Genomic DNA, 16256 nt, shown 5'->3' with positions numbered 1-16256 from the left:
ATTCATTTAACACTTTTTTTTTTTTCTTTGAACTTTATTAAACTACAATTGTACAAAAATGGTTTGGTGTTTAACCTAGGTAACTTTTACGGTTGCAATATGTTCCACAATTGGGTAAAAAGGCCACTTCTTTTAAAAAATAACTAATAATCACTTGCAAACTCAAGGCACCAATTGATCCCATATTATAAGCAAAATATCCAAACTTTACATTGTGATGTGCCAGGTTTTAATAGGTGAAAGATCTGCTCATTGTTTTTTATTTATTCTGAGTGAAGAAAAGCTCTAAAGGAGCTTTATTGCACAATAAAGCACAAACCTATAGACAAACTATTGTAGATGATGAATGCTAGTGTACTGAATACTGACCGACTGCGGGAACGAGACTGAGAAAAGTAAAAATGTAAAGCCTAAAACCATGTACATAAAACATTCAAAATCCTTTTTTATTAGTAAATGTTAGCAAGCATTAAAACCCAGACCGTAATGCTACCATGAGTGTTTCTACATAAATATTCAATATAAAACAACGATAAAAACACTTCATTTTTTTAATATATATAAAAATAGTTCATCATTGTCGCTTGGACTTCTTCGAAATCTGATTGTGAGAAATGCAGAGACATGAGAGACAAAAATCACACATTATAGGAAAAAAAGCAAGTTCATACCAAAAAAGTGCACTCCTCTCCACTTCTATACATCAAAACAAGCACGTCTCAGGTTAAACACTGGGGTGTGTGAATAAAGGTGCATGATTTTATGCAGCAAAGTTTATCTGACGTCCTCCTTCAGCATCGTCTCTCACTAGTGCAGGGACGTCCACAATGGCATGAAACCCGACGCTAGTACTGGTATGAGTTCATCATAGTTTATCACGTGTGTATAATTGTGTGTGTGTGTGTGTGTGTGTGTGTCAGGTCCGGGCACTCAGGCCCAGCTCTGTGACGTCGTCTTCACTGTAGTCGGTTTCCTCCTCACTCTGATTACCCATCATGACCTGCTGCACAGCGAGCGTAGCGCCATCCGACGAGAGGGCGTTGAAGCCGTCTTCACCCATCCTGACTGTAACCGGGTTATAAGCGCACAGAGAAGCAGCCGTGTTACAAACACAGTCAGTTCCAATCCAGTTCAGCATTTAACCTTTTAATGGTTTCACTACGAACTTACATTTCTTAGTTTCAACCAATCAGTAGATACGGCCCAAACAAGAGTAACCCTAACCCTGTTTTATTTGTGCATTTTCTCCCAATTCAGTTTGTCTTCCGCTGCTGGTGGATCCCAGATTGCAGTCGAGGTGGGTATATTTCTACTCACACCTCCTCCGACCTGCGCACAGCCCTTTCTGCACAGACGCCTCTCTATCTGCCAATCAGGGTCCTTACACAGCGTTTTGAAGACCCCACCCACATAGTCCGGCCATCCCGCCCTAGCAGAAATGTCTGCTGCAGGCACTGCCAATTATGCCCCGCTAAATGGCGCCCAGCCGACCGGTGGCATCGCCGAGTTTCCAACCAGGGAGTTCAGAATCTCGGCGCTGGTGCGCTAGCGGAACATCCCGCTGCGCCACCTACAAAACCTGAGTCACTTTAATCATTCCTATTGCGTGCATGTATTAACCTGCTTTGCAATTTGTGCAACAGCTGCAATTAAAGCGTCATTAAGCAATTAAATTTGTTCACAGCCGGCCTTGTGCCTGGGTCATAACGTTACAGTTACAACTTTTACAGTTGTGATGTTCGTATTAGCATTGTAATGGTAGAAGATACTGGAACCGAAGACAAATAATGCTGGTGTGAATTGAGGAATGGAGAAACAGCTCCAGTTCCAGAGTGCAGTTCACCTCTTAGCCGGACAATGACCTGAAGCATACAGCTAAAACCACACAAAGTGGCTTTGGGAGCCGGTCTCAGATCGTCATTGAGTGGCCCAGCCTAGGCCCAGACATAAAACCCATCAAATCGGTGTTAAAACCAGGAGATACCAGTTTACAGGCGTGTGCCCTCCAATCTGACGTTGTTTGAGAGGATTTGCAATAAGGATAAGCTGCCAAAATCCAGGTAGAGATTGATAGGCTTCTAAAAAGAACCAAATAAAGGATCTGAATGTTTTTGTAAATAGGGGATTTCAGTTTTTGATGATTATGAGTAATTATGTGTAAATCGATGGCTAAAAATGGCAATTACACACAATATGGGCACTGAAGAAGGTCATGGGGTTTGAATACTTTCCAAATATACGGGATATTTAAATATTGTTATCAGGAAATATGTACAATGGACTAGAAATGTTAGTAAATCACAGGACTAACCATGTTATCAGGTACATCTAGCGTATAGTGAGAATTTCTAGTTATACAGTGGGTTTATTAAGACTGTATGTTGCTCTGCACATCTTGCCAGCTCCATTCTTCTATCACTCAAGCATAAAGGTGTAAAAGAGACCAATAATATAAAAGACTGACTACGGTGTTACTAGAATCCGATATTGATTTGGGACGGTACCATCCTCCATGACGAGCTGTTCCTGGGTCGCAGACGAGGCAGCCGGGTCGACCCAGAGGCGCTGTTGAGGGCGATCCGGTGGCATCTGTGGGGTTTTCTTCTTGGTTTTGTTCGTCTCCGTGTAGCTCAGCATGGGAAGAATCCGCCTCCGTGCGTTAATGAACCTGAGATCGGTGGGCAAAGAGGAATTTCAACCGATGAGATACGAGGAAGCAAACTGAATAAAAAAATGCAACAACGGGCTATTATACACCAGCTAGTATCCAGAGTAACACTGGCTGGGTGTGACTCAATAAGGTCCTGGTAGGTCGTCACAGGTCTCTGGAGCCGAGTCATGCTGTTTTTCAATGGTCAGGACCCCCACAGAGCAGGTATTATTTAGGTGGTGGATGATTCTCAGCACTGCAGTGACACTGACATGGTGGTGGTGCGTTAGTGTGTGCTGTGCTGGTATGAGTGGATCAGACACAGCAGCGCTCCTGGAGGTTTTAAACACCGCGTCCACTCACTGTCCACTCTATTAGACACTCCTACCTAGTCGGTCCACCTTGTAGATGTAAAGTCAGAGACGATCGCTCATCTATTGCTGCTGTTTGAGTCGCTCATCTTCTAGACCTTCATCAGTGGTCACAGGACGCCGCCCACGGGGCGCTGTTGGCTGGATATTTTTGGTTGGTGGACTATTCTCAGTCCAGCAGTGACAGTGAGTGGAATTTAAAAACTCCAGCAGAGCAGCAGAGTGTCACTGCAGTGCTGAGAATGATCCACCACCTAAATAATACCTGCTCTGTGGTGGTCCTGTGGGGGTCCTGACCATTGAAGAACAGCATGAAAGGGGGTAACAAAGCATTTAGAGAAACAGATGGACTACAGTCAGTAATTGTAGAACTACAAAGTGCTTCTATATGGTAAGTGGAGCTGATTAAATGGACAGTGAGTGTAGAAACAAGGAGGTGGTTTTAATGTTATGGCTGACCGGTGTATGTTCGTATTTGTCCGCATGTGTGGATTTTGTAGATTAATGTGACATCGTTCATAAGTGAGAGCGTACCAGTTATTGATCTGTAGCAGAGTTAGATTGGTTTGAGACGCGATCTGCTTCTTCTCGTCTTCAGTAGGATAAGGGTGCTGTGGGAAAAATAAATTCAGTTAATATAGAACTAAAAAGCATTAAACAATAAACACTGTATTGACAAAAGCATACATCTGTCCAAAATGTCTTGGTAAGGTTTTCCTTCAATGGAACTAAGGAGCCTAAACCAATCCTATAGCATTATGCCTCCTCCACCACACTTTACAGGTGGCACAATGCAGTCAGACAGGTATTGTTTTCCTGGCATTTGCCAAGCCCAGATTCGTCTATCAGAGAAGTGTGATTTCGCTGCTCCAGAGTCCAGCGGTGGTGTGCTTTACACCACTCCAGCCGCCGCTTGGCATTGTGCTTGCGATGTAAGACGTGCACGCAGCTGCTCGGTCATAGAAAACCCATTCCAAGACGTTTTTGTGCTGATGTTAATGCCAGAGATGGTTCGGAACTCTGTAGTTATTAAGTCAGAAGAGTGTTGCAGACTTTTACGCACTCAGCGACCCCGGCCTCTAACTTCACGTGGTTCATTTTATACACTTGTGGCAAAGGGACTAAATGGAACAACCTGAATTTATTAAGTCAGTGGTGTGTCCTAATACTTTTGACCGTACATGGTAGAATAAATTACATCAATGACTGAGAGAGTTTGTCTGATAAGTAGCCTCACCGTGATGTGCTGGAACAGCCAGGAACGCATGACTTTGGTGGCTTGCTTGGAAAAGACGCCGCGCTTTCTTTTAGAGCTTCTGTCTGTGCTGTCGTTCCTGCAAACCCCATTCAGCTGCAAATGCTTAAATAAAAAAAAAGCACTTTTAAGTCAGTGTTTGAGTTTGTTATGGTGTTTGTGTGCATATACAGCGAGCCGGTTCCACACCTGAGAGGGATGAACGTGCATTCCGCTGTTGGAGATGGCCAGAGTCACTTCATATCCATTAGATGGGACTTCTGTGACTGACTGATAATCTTGAGCACCTTGAGAATCACAAAACAAACACAAGAAATAACAAAGCTTAGCTAGAAAAAAAATCACGCACCAGAAATAAGAAAGCAAAATGCAACTCCAGTGCCAAAAACACTGGTACAGTAATCAATCGTGCTGCCTAACAAATGCCTAATGTGTTTATATCTCAGACAGCCGACATTTACAACATGTGGCGGATGCTTTTATCTGATTATATGTTTATCCAAAACACAGCATATGCAGCTGAATGATAAGAGTCCTGCTTATGGGCCCACATATCAACTTAATGGAGATGGGGCTTGAACCAGAAACCACCTGCTCAATAGTCTGGTGCTTTAACACTTCAGTGTGTTAAAAATGATGTAAAAATGTATACCATGTGTGTGTGGGTTAGAGTGAATTACCTGAAACAACCTGTGGCTGATTGGCCGTCGTTCTAGTGAAGCTGCCCTGCTGTAGGTCAGAGGTAGAAAAACTGCCCTCATCACCATGTGATTGTAGTGTCTGAGGAAAAAAAAAATGCATCTGGCTTTATTGAATCCTACAACACACCAGTGATATTAAAATACGTAGAATTGATATAATAAAACAGTATAATAAAATGCCTGGCTGAGTAATAGAAGAAGCAACAGACTATCCAGTACTAACCTGGTTCTGTAGGGGAGAGAAGGAATTGTCTGAATCATCACTCAGCAGAGTTTCATGGTTTATCTTGATGACACAGGAGATGTAGCGGTTGCAGAAGTCCTCACACAGGTCGCTAACCTTCTCCAGCTCGAGCAGGTGAATCCGCAGCACTTGGATAGCCTTTAACATCTAATCACATGGACATCACAGATTTACAGCTTTACTATCACTTTAGATTTCTTCACTGAGAGTACGTTCAGCTCTAAGAAAAAGAACACGTCTCCTTCCTGAACCGTGTAATGAATTTTTGGTCTTATGCTGTTTAAACTTGCACATTATTGTTCGAACAGATTACCATGGTACCTTTAGACATTTCGAAATTGCTCCCAAGGGTGTACCAAACTTGTGGAGGTCCACAAATCTCTTTTTGATAGCTTAATTCTTTTGATTTTCCTATAAAGGTAGGCCTTAAATACTGCCCCAAGAATACCTTACTGTATTTATACTAGAGAGATACCATCAGCCGGAACCAAATTCCTTGTGTGTATCCACATACTTGGCCACTAAATCTGATTCTGATTAAATGAAATACGATCAGACGCTTCTAAAAAGTCATGTTATTATTTTCTAGAATACTATTTATTTAAAGGCACAGTCAGCTTGGTGTATGTTAACTTCTGACCCACTGGAATTTTAATATAGTGAATTATAAATAAAAACGATTATAGCAGGACCACGCTTGAATGCTTGACAGCAGATTTTCTTCAAATAACATCTAAATTGCATCTAAAGTTTGTCACAGAAAAATGAGTAGTTGCTGGATTCATTCAAATCCAAAGACAGAAATGAAATGTCTGTGTTGTAGATGTACATGCATAAAATGTATGGAAATGTCTAGCTTTACCTAAAAATATATGTGAAAATATTAAACGTGAGCATGTTAAGTAGAATCATCCGGCAATATAATGAGAGCAGCACTTCTGGGAACTAACAGCTGTGGCATTATTACAGTTTCAACTTAAAGTATTTTAAACTATATTGTTTCTTACCAGATGGTCCAGCTCAGGGTCTTCACCCAGCAAAGCCTTGTCCTCTGTCTTGAAGTTCTTGACAAAGTTTGCGATATCGATGTCAAAGCTCCCGGCCGATACACATTTTGAGCTCTGAGTTGACTGCTCGCACTTCTCAAGCAGAGAGACTAGAAGTGGAAATAGCTGATGCCTGCATTTACATAAAAAGGTGTACATTAGTGTATATTAGTGATGGACAAATGCAGTAGAACTCATAGGCCACAGTCAGAAACGATGAATGAAATGACAGCGTAAACCAAATCCTGGTACATATTAAATCAATCAGAGAGATAAGTTACCTGTATATGGAGGCTTTGTACATTTCCATCTGATGCTCAGACAGAACAGTGTAGTAGATTTCTTCAATATATGGGTCTTCATATTTAAGGTCTGAATTTATGTTTATATCCATTACTTCCTCCATCTACAAAAAAAATAGACAAATGTGAAAACTAAACTATAGTTTAAAGATGTGAATTCAGTTCAAAATTCAAAATTATTACTTAATTAGAGCAAAACACACTACATGGCCACCACAGAGCAGGTATTATTTAGGTGGTGGATCATTCTCAGCACTGCAGTGACACTGACATGGTGGTGGTGTGTTATTAAATAGCAAGGAAATAACATAGAACAAGATATAAGTGATTATAGGGTATAGCTTCTAAATACTATTTAAGGCCTTTTAGCACCTTACAATTGTGAGAGAATACAATGCAAACAATTGTTGGTTAAGGGCCTTCCACAGGGGCCAAACAGTGGCAACAGTTGATAGTAGTGGGGCCTTTTATTTACTTATAATTTTATTTATTATATGTGAAACATATTATATTATATATTTGAAACACGTCATTCCTTTTTTACAGAAAATAAACAAGATCTGCTGTAAACGTTGGAGAAGCTTTAGCAATGTTGGTCTGAACAGGACACGATAGCATTTCTGTTTACACTCCAAATGCGTTATTAATAATATCGGTACTAATTTGACTACTTATAAGGTTCATTGTATCTGTTTATTGGGTTTAAACGCTGAACCAATGTACTATTATATCCCTAATAAAACACACAAGGCCTGAATCATACACCAACCCATATTCAACAAATACTGATGTTTACTTAATGTATAGGAACTCAGGTTTTGCTGAGTGCTCCCATAAACGATTACAAACTGTATTATGTTGGAACGAAACAATAAACTAGTTTCTTGTACTGTATTAACTCTTAATTTGAGTTAAATGCTAGCATTATCGGCGCACTATTTTTACAGTTTTGTGTGAGAGGTTCGGTTAGAAAGTGTTGTGGATTTGCATGATAAACCTTTTTTGTTGTTATTTTGGTGTCATTGTCGTGTTAACACTTCAAAAAAGTGAAATAATGGGTTTGAAGCTATAAAAAGCTTCCTCGTGTGTTACAAATAGCATGTGCTAAAGTTGCTAAGCTACACGGCTAACGTGCGTGCTAATGGGATGTCTGTTTTGAACGGGAGCGTGTGTGTTTTTTATGTTTATGACAAATAAACTGTACTAATACTAAAAAGTTAAAACAACACATAAAGAGTAAGATGTTTTAAAATCGAAATATGTGAATATTTGTGAAAATAAATAAAAACAATACAGTTCGTGTTCTCAAAATGAGTGTTTGTTATGCGGGGTCACGTCTCAATTCGCATACTACGCACTAAATAGGGCGCCTAAATAGACACCAGGGATTAGACTAATGTGACAATATTTAATAAGGCACAATGCGATTGCGATTTAAGACGCAGCCCCTGTATTAATGAATACATTACATGATTTATTAATAAATGTTAGATGTAATTTACTATAATTATGAATTATAATGTATATATGGTTATAATTCACACATATATATATATATATATATAATATAAACATTTATTTATACATTTTTTAGCGAAAACATTAAACTCTTCCATAAAGGTAGCCATAGCCTAACATAAGCCGTTAATGTAGTGAGTATAAGGCTGTAGTATGTTAGTATGCAATCCGGCTGCCCTAATTACAAGCTTTTAAATAAAACAGCGGAGTTTGAGTGACAGCTTACCTGAGTGCCAATCTTCATCACACTGACATGCGGCTGCAGCAATCCGGAGCCACTCTTGTCCCAGTGCGTCATCACGTAATTTTACGCAACATGTCACATGAATATTCATGAGGTGGGCGGGGACATGAGCGGGTTAAACTGAATAGACAATAGGTGTGTATCAGTGACGCAACGCGTAAATATGAATATTCATGAGGTGGGAGGAGCTTAGAGTGCCTGTCGTTTACCCTAGTAAACGTCCATTCCGAAAAAAACTGGGGTTTGTCATTAAGACCACACTTTTAAGACAAGACTTTATTGATCCCCCTTTGGGGAAATAACTATTGCTATTGAGCATATTGGGTATGGCCAGGTTGCAGCGCATTCATAAGGTAGGATAAGATTCCTGTATTGATCCCCATGTGGGAAATTCGAGTGTTACAGCAGCTCCAGTACAGTGTAAGTACAGTAAATGAAGTAAATAAAAAGGGTAGAATATATATATATATATATATATATATGTATATGGAATTACTATTAAAAAGCAGTGTGACAATTACAACTATATGATACAACACTATATATTCTGTATGTAAATATATACATATGTGTGTATATATTCATGGTACTTTAACATTTAAGGCATTTACATGGGATGCTCTTATCCAGAGCGGCCTACAATTGTGATCAAATGCAGTGTAAGCAATTGAGGGTTAAGTGTTTTAAACACGGGTAACTCGGTGGTGGTGAGGCTTGAACTAGCAACCTTCAGATTACAAGACCAGGATCACTGCCACTTTTAGCATTACATACTCCCTTTAACATACCCCATCATAGACTTATGGAGAAACAGTTTTATGCAGGTCTGGAACTCATTAAACCTAAAAGCACTTATTAATTAATTGGAACAATAAAAAAGCATTAATTTAAAACTTTAAGTTATAAAAAGTTCAAGACATTTCGGTTATAAATGTGTATTTAAAACAGAATGTGTTGTGTTTTAGTTAAAGACCTCTAAATACAGCTAGAAAACTTAAGTCTTGATTAAACCTAAAAGTACTTATTAATTAATTAAAACAATAAAAAAAGCATTAATCAAAACGTTAAGTTATTTAAAGTGCGGATTTGGTTATAAATGTGTATTTAAAACAGAATGTGTTGTGTGTGTGTTTCCTTTTAGTTAAAGACCTCTAAATACAGATAGAAAACTTGATTGTTAAATAAAAGCTATATAAGTCTCCTAATTTTTGCAGAAAACAGTAAATCACATTTTTCAGCTACTAGCAACTAAACTAACATAAGCAACCTTAAAGAACGACTCAGAATCTTTTTCTCCTTATGAATGAATATACTTTAATAATTGCAGACGTGTCTTACACATGAAAAGCCGCAGTGTGACCAACCATCCAATAAACCATCCAATAAACAAACCAGAGCCAAGCAAACGCGGCGGGACTTTGATCACTACGGAGCGCAGGGACGGATCCACGACCCCCGCCGAGGGAGAGCTCAGTCCCTGGGTGAGGCTCTTCCTGTGGAGGGCTGGGGCAGACGATGCTTGGCCATTTCCACGTCCATGTCTACGTAGGTGTAGGTGTGATAACTGTGGTGTTGCAGGTTCTGGTAGGAGCTGTTGTCGAAGGGTTCTGGTGCTGGTGCTGGTGCTGCTGCCACTGGTGCTGGAGCAGCTTCTGGAGAATAAAGACAGAAAAGGTTAAAACAACTCAAAAATCAAATCAATAGCTACAGGGGTTTAATAGTAAGCAGTAAAACAATGATTCAAACTGGTAGATTAATACATAATTAATGCAATACAAGGATATTCATCCATGTGCTAATTCCTTTAGTTTTTTAAAGATTAAAATGTACTTAAAAATGTAAGTTTTGTCCCTCTGTAGTTAAAATACACGAGTAATTATAGTGACACAATCCCTAACGTGGTCTAAACCTTGTGAGAAACGTTTTACATCCTTTTTTCTCCCATTTTAAGTTGAAAGGAGAGTGTGATGGGAATATTCACACGTCGGGGAGAAACACTTTACAGTATTTACTTCTTACCATAATCCCTGTGACTCCCCACTGTGGTCACACACGTGAAACTCAATGTGGTGTGAATAGCCCAGGGCCTTATGTCCTGACCACAGGCAGCTGCTGGTCTTTCTGTTGTTAGGCTTAATAAGATTTAAAAAGAGGATTCTTCAAAAAGTTTCAGCACTTATTCAACTCTATTTTTTAAGAATTTCATGTCGTCAGCACAACACGTCTTCGGTTGAGCGAGTAGCCACTGATGCGCCTCTGCTTTCACATCATCACATGAAAATCTTCTTCCCCTTAAAGCTTCTCTGAGCGTCCAAAAAGATGGAGCTAAATCCGGACTATAAGCGTCTCTCAGACACGACCGATTACTCCTCCTCCTCCTCCACCCTCACTGCTTATAACCACAATATAAAAGTGAGGAAACTTTTTGAAGATCCTTTGTATAAACCAGCATTTTAAAATTAACCAGGTATTTATCTCATGTGAAAATCTAGTTTAATTGCATATTTACAAATTTGAATTACTATCAAGCGTCTGGTATTATGTGGTTTAGGATGCAGCATGTCGGATTTTAGAAAACTTGAAATAAATGATATAATCTGATGGCAATTTAACACTAATTTACTTGTTTCTACACACACTGTCCATTTTATCAGCTCCACTTACCATATAGAAGCACTTTGTAGTTCTACAATTACTGACTGTAGTCCATCTGTTTCTCTACATGCTTTTTAACCTGTTTTCACCCTGTTCTTCAATGGTCAGGACCCCCACAGGACCACCACAGAGCAGGTATTATTGAGGTGGTGGATGATTCTCAGCACTGCAGTGACACTGACATGGTGGTGGTGTGTTAGTGTGTGTTGTGCTGGTATTAGTGGATCTGACACAGCAGCGCTGCTGGAGTTTTTAAACACCTCATTGTCACTGCTTGACTGAGAATAGTCCACCAACCAAGAACATCCAGCCAACAGCGCCCCGTGGGCAGCGTCCTGTGACCACTGATGAAGGTCTCAAAGATGAGCGACTCAAACAGCAGCAATAGATGAGCGATCGTCTCTGACTTTACATCTACAAGGTGGAGCAACTAGGTAGGAGTGTCTAATAGAGTGGACAGTGAGTGGACACTCATACCAGCACAACACACACTAACACACCACCACCATGTCAGTGTCACTGCAGTGCTGAGAATCATCCACCACCTAAATAATACCTGCTCTGTGGTGGTCCTGTGGGGGTCCTGACCATTGAAGAACAGGGTGAAAGCAGGTTAACAAAGCATGTAAAGAAACAGATGGACTACAGTCAGTAATTGTAGAATTACAAAGTGCTTCTATATGGTAAGTGGAGCTGATAAAATGGACAGTGAGTGTAGAAACAAGGAGGTGGTTTTAATGTCATGGCTGATCGGTGTATCTACTAATTGGTTTATTTACATTTTCAACATTTATCAGACGCTTTTATCCACAGTGACTTACAGTACAGTGACAGTATACAGTCTGAGCAGTTGAGGGTTAAGGACCTTGCTCAAGGGCCCAACAGTGGCAACCTGGCAGGGGTGAGGCTTGAACCAGCGACGTACTGATTACTAGTCCAGTACCTTAACCACTAGACTACAACTTTATTAAGGAATCACTTATATTAATATCAGCACATAACAGTGTATTTAATACAAACATAACTAATATAGCAGCTAACAAACAGCCTGTGTGAGGACAGAATGAAAGATTCATTAAGCTTGTGTGTAAAAAACAGTCCTTTAACATTTCAGGTGATTCCCACATGTATAAAGGTTCAGTATATAAATAATGTGTATATTCAGTGTGCTGTATAATATAAACTACAGCAGTTAAAGACGCTAGTATGAAATATGCAGGACTGCTGGTTTCCACAACACCTTTAACGTTAGGGACATTAAATTCAGGAATAAACTGAGAATGAAAAGGACTGTCGGATTTATTAAGCCTAGTGAACACTACATTTCAGTGTGACTACAGGGAAGCTCATATTATGCATTCAAACGGAGGTTTAGAAAGCTCAGGATATGCAGATATGTTATGATTAAGAATAGAACAGAATAGAACAGACACTTCAAATTCTGTACAAATAAAGCGTCTATTCTCATCTATTCTGTGTCGACTGAACCCCTATTTACCAACAAGAAACGAATAAAAGAGGTTGAAATCCACGATAAAGAGAATAAAAGAAGCAGTCATGCAAAGAAATGCGGACAGGCTGCACGTGTGCATCTAAATCCTTAAAAGCGAACATGCATCGCACCACTAAACAAAAGAGCTTGGCAGCAGATCTGTAGAATATCTCCTGGATATAGAGATAGCGATTTTGGTCGTCCGAAAGTATTGATTGAACAATTTAGCACATTTGGAAAATGCGTTTCTGTGGCGCTACAGGAAAAGAGAAGCATTTAAGGTGACGTGTACCCTGGTGTGCTGCAGCTACTCCGCTTTCAGTGGAGGCTTCTGCTGCATCAGAAATGACAGGGGCGGCGTCGACCAGCTCTTCAGCTCCAGAAACGTTCCTCTGTTCTTCTGTTCTAACTTCGGGTTCCTCCTCTTTGGCAAAGTCAGGGACGTTTTTTGGCGTATCTGTAGCTCCTGTCTCAGGAATCTCAGCGGCAGAATCTTTGGCTTGTGGAACTGCTTCTGAAGACGCCTGATCCAGAAGAACCTCAGATTCAGGTTGTGCTCCTGCTTGCTTTTCATGAGCGATCTCCTCCGCAGACGATGTAGATAAGGTTGGAGCAGGGTCAACGACCTCCTGGGTGTCTGAACTTGGAGCAGACACATCTTTAGACGCAGCAACATCATCTTTAGCAGTTTTAGGAGGAAGCTCTGGCTTCTTTGCTGGGTCGGACCCAGGAACCTCTGTGACAGATTCAGGTTGTGCTTCTGCTTGCTTTTCATGAGCGATCTCCTCAGCAGATGATGTAGATAAGGTTGGAGCAGGGTCAACGACCTCCTGGGTGTCTGCACTTGGAGCAGACACATCTTTAGACGCAGCAACATCATCTTTAGCTATTTTAGGGGGAAGTTCTGGCTTCTTTACTGGGTCGGACCCAACAGTCAAGTTATTTTTTTCAGCTCTGGATGAGACGTCATCTTTCTTCGCTCCAGGCTCGACTACGGTTTCAGTTTTATCAATCCTGTGTTTAGTTTTATCTTCCGTCTTTTTAGGCTCGTCTGGGTTTTCATCGTCTGAATCTGAATCAGAATCCGACTCCGAGTCACTCGAGGATGAAGATGAAGAAGATTCTTCATCTTTTGACTGACTGGTTTCTTTTACTGGGGATGCAGCGGCCTCACTGGATCGACTCGTTTCTGCTTCGGCTCCGCCAGAACCGCGATCGGCCGATTCTGGAGACGTGGCACCCAGTGCGACACCTTGACTGATTAATCCAGGAGCGGAAAGTCTAGTAGGAAAGGCAACAGGGGTCTTGTAGGCTAGCAGAGCCGCCCTCTCCTCAGGCGCCTCTACGACTGAGAAAACGGCAAACGGGACAAACATCATAAAATGTTGCATCCAGGAAGCAGCGCTCTTAACAAGTTCAGCGTTAAAAGAAATTAGGAAACAAAAGCTTCAATGTGGTGTTTGTAAAATAATGTATCGATTACAGTTGGTGGTGTAAAATAGTATTAATTATTAATAATGAATTTTAACACATGCAACTGCATTCTGATCGATAATATTTAATAATAAAACCCCTCTACTGAAATGCCTGCTTTTAAAAAAGATAAATAGTTAAAAACAACATTATAGCACAAATACAGAGGAAAAAAAACAGCAGTCGTTTAATGCTGACCCTGCACTCTGACCATAGCCTCCAAACACACTGGGATATGCAGTAAGAAGAAACATACATTACTTCTACTAGACATGTAAGTATGTATATATGACAAATAAAGACGTTCCACCTGCCCTAGATTATCATATGTGCTTCATACATACAAATAATGTAACATTATAAGACATGCAGCTCATTATCTCACACTACCTACTACTAAATGGAATCGATTTCACTTTTTCACTTTGATCCACAGACCACATCCTTATAAAATCAAACACACTGCATGTCACTACAAAACCCTCATGCACCTAGAGCTAAAGTATTGTGAAGCAAATGTAAAGAAACGCAAAGTGAAGCTGCAACGCATTAATGTAAGAACAAAAGCATGCCCTTACTCTTACTTGAAGCTTTCGCTTTCTTTGCTGGTTTCTTGGGCTCCGCGACTTTAGTGCAGAATGCAGCAGTGAACTGGGTCCTCAGAGCGCCCCAGCTTTCCTGCTGGAGACACTTCATAGAACGCAAGAAATACATTTAAACAATCTTGGAACAACATTGATTAGGCATTAATTAGACGGTGACGATGTTGATGAGTTTGGTAAGAAGAAAAATCAGTGGCCTGCATGAAGCCCTGACCTTTCTTCTCTGAACACTCTGGGATAAAATGGAACATTGACTATAAGAGTGGACATTATACTGTACTTACATTTACATGTATACATCTACTATATACGTGCATTGTGCATTTTATATGCAAGTATACAATTACCAATCAGATTAACCTGTAGTTAGTAGCTTATTTATTAGGATTTTATCATCATGTTTTACCCTCTTTGTTTACATCCATGACAGGACAGAGAGTGACTGGTAGTAATATCAAACACAGTCATGGACAAATTTGTATCTCCAATTCAAATCACCTTCACGTCTATGGATTGTGGGAGGAAACCCACACAGACGCCGGGAGAACATGCAAACTCCACACAGAAAGGACCCGGACCTCGCTTCCCAATTTCTCCTCATTAGAAAGCAGACATGCTGGTTGTGTCGTCCAGTCTGAGCTTGTTAATACGTAGTGACTTAATTCAGTATACGAGGTCAGAACTGATTCGGTGTGTAGCACTGCCGACTCACAGCAAGAAGGTCCTGGGTTCGATTCCCAGGGTCCTTTCTGTGTGTAGTTTGCATGTTCTCCTCGTATCTGTGTGGGTTTCCTCCCACAGTCCAAAGACGTGCAAGTGAGGTGAACTGGAGATACAAGATTGTCCATGACTGTGTTTGACATTGAACCTGAACTGATGAATCATGGGTAATCTGTAACTACCTGTCCTGTTATACATGGAACCAAAGTGGAAAACATCACCTTAAAATCCTAATAAACAAACAAATAAACAGTATAGGGATTTTCCCATCCGGTACTGAGTACTTATACTTATGGGGCTGTTACTGAGGTATGATGCTGGGTTGGGTTTGTTTCCCATGCAGGGACAGTTTTAGAGGATATAAAGCATTAAACAAAGAGCCTGTCATGTTTGTATTTGTAAATAGTGAAGATGTAATAGATTGTAATAAATTAAATGTCTAACGTCAATAATCACTGGAATGTCAACAAGCTTGCTTTTTACATGCTTTTGAGATGCTATTTTCTCACTTTTATAATAAAATGGCTTTGAGGAAATTGTTTTAACACTTTTAACAGATATTTTTAATGTATTTGCAATTAATAAATACAATTATAAGTTTATTTTGAAGCAAAATAAAACGATTAACACATGTGTAGCTTAACTATTACACCTATAATACTTTGGCCTGTGGTAAGAAACAATAATAAGACTATGTTTACCTTACACGGATCGAAAATTGAATAGTTATGCACATTTATTTTATAAACTGTGAATTATTTAATGCTAAACTTTTACTGATTATGTCGCGTCATTTTGAGGTTAACCAGGACAGACTGTATTACACCATTACAGATCTGATTAAGACACTGTAGGAAAACTGCGAGCTAAATACTTTACATTTACTATGTAAATATATAAATTAAATTATTTATTATATTCGTGTTTATTCATTTTACCTTGAGAGATCCGAGTCGTCCGAGTCTCAGTAATGAGGTCGCCAT

General features: G+C 39.9%; 2 protein-coding genes across 2 annotated transcripts; both read right to left on the bottom strand.

Annotated features, from left to right (window-relative positions):
• Positions 1 to 71: 71 nt before the first annotated feature.
• On the bottom strand, positions 72 to 7376 carry pknox1.1 (pbx/knotted 1 homeobox 1.1). The gene is made up of 9 exons (XM_063005650.1): positions 6549 to 7376; positions 6229 to 6400; positions 5201 to 5368; positions 4957 to 5056; positions 4466 to 4563; positions 4259 to 4381; positions 3556 to 3632; positions 2505 to 2668; positions 72 to 1065 (listed from the first exon to the last, which is right to left on the bottom strand). The coding sequence occupies exons 1-9, from the start codon at positions 6671 to 6673 to the stop codon at positions 917 to 919; spliced, it is 1176 nt and encodes a 391-aa protein (XP_062861720.1). The 5' UTR covers positions 6674 to 7376; the 3' UTR covers positions 72 to 916.
• Positions 7377 to 9619: 2243 nt separating this feature from the next.
• ndufv3 (NADH:ubiquinone oxidoreductase subunit V3) lies at positions 9620 to 16256 on the bottom strand. Its single transcript, XM_063005719.1, has 4 exons — positions 16212 to 16256; positions 14536 to 14641; positions 12771 to 13826; positions 9620 to 9983 (listed from the first exon to the last, which is right to left on the bottom strand). Exons 1-4 carry the CDS (start codon positions 16254 to 16256, stop codon positions 9802 to 9804), a joined length of 1389 nt encoding a protein of 462 aa, XP_062861789.1. The 3' UTR covers positions 9620 to 9801.

This window comes from Trichomycterus rosablanca, chromosome 12 (genome assembly GCF_030014385.1).
Source record: "Trichomycterus rosablanca isolate fTriRos1 chromosome 12, fTriRos1.hap1, whole genome shotgun sequence".
Taxonomy (NCBI): Eukaryota; Metazoa; Chordata; class Actinopteri; order Siluriformes; family Trichomycteridae; genus Trichomycterus; species Trichomycterus rosablanca.
This window is presented reverse-complemented; position numbering and strand designations above follow the sequence as displayed.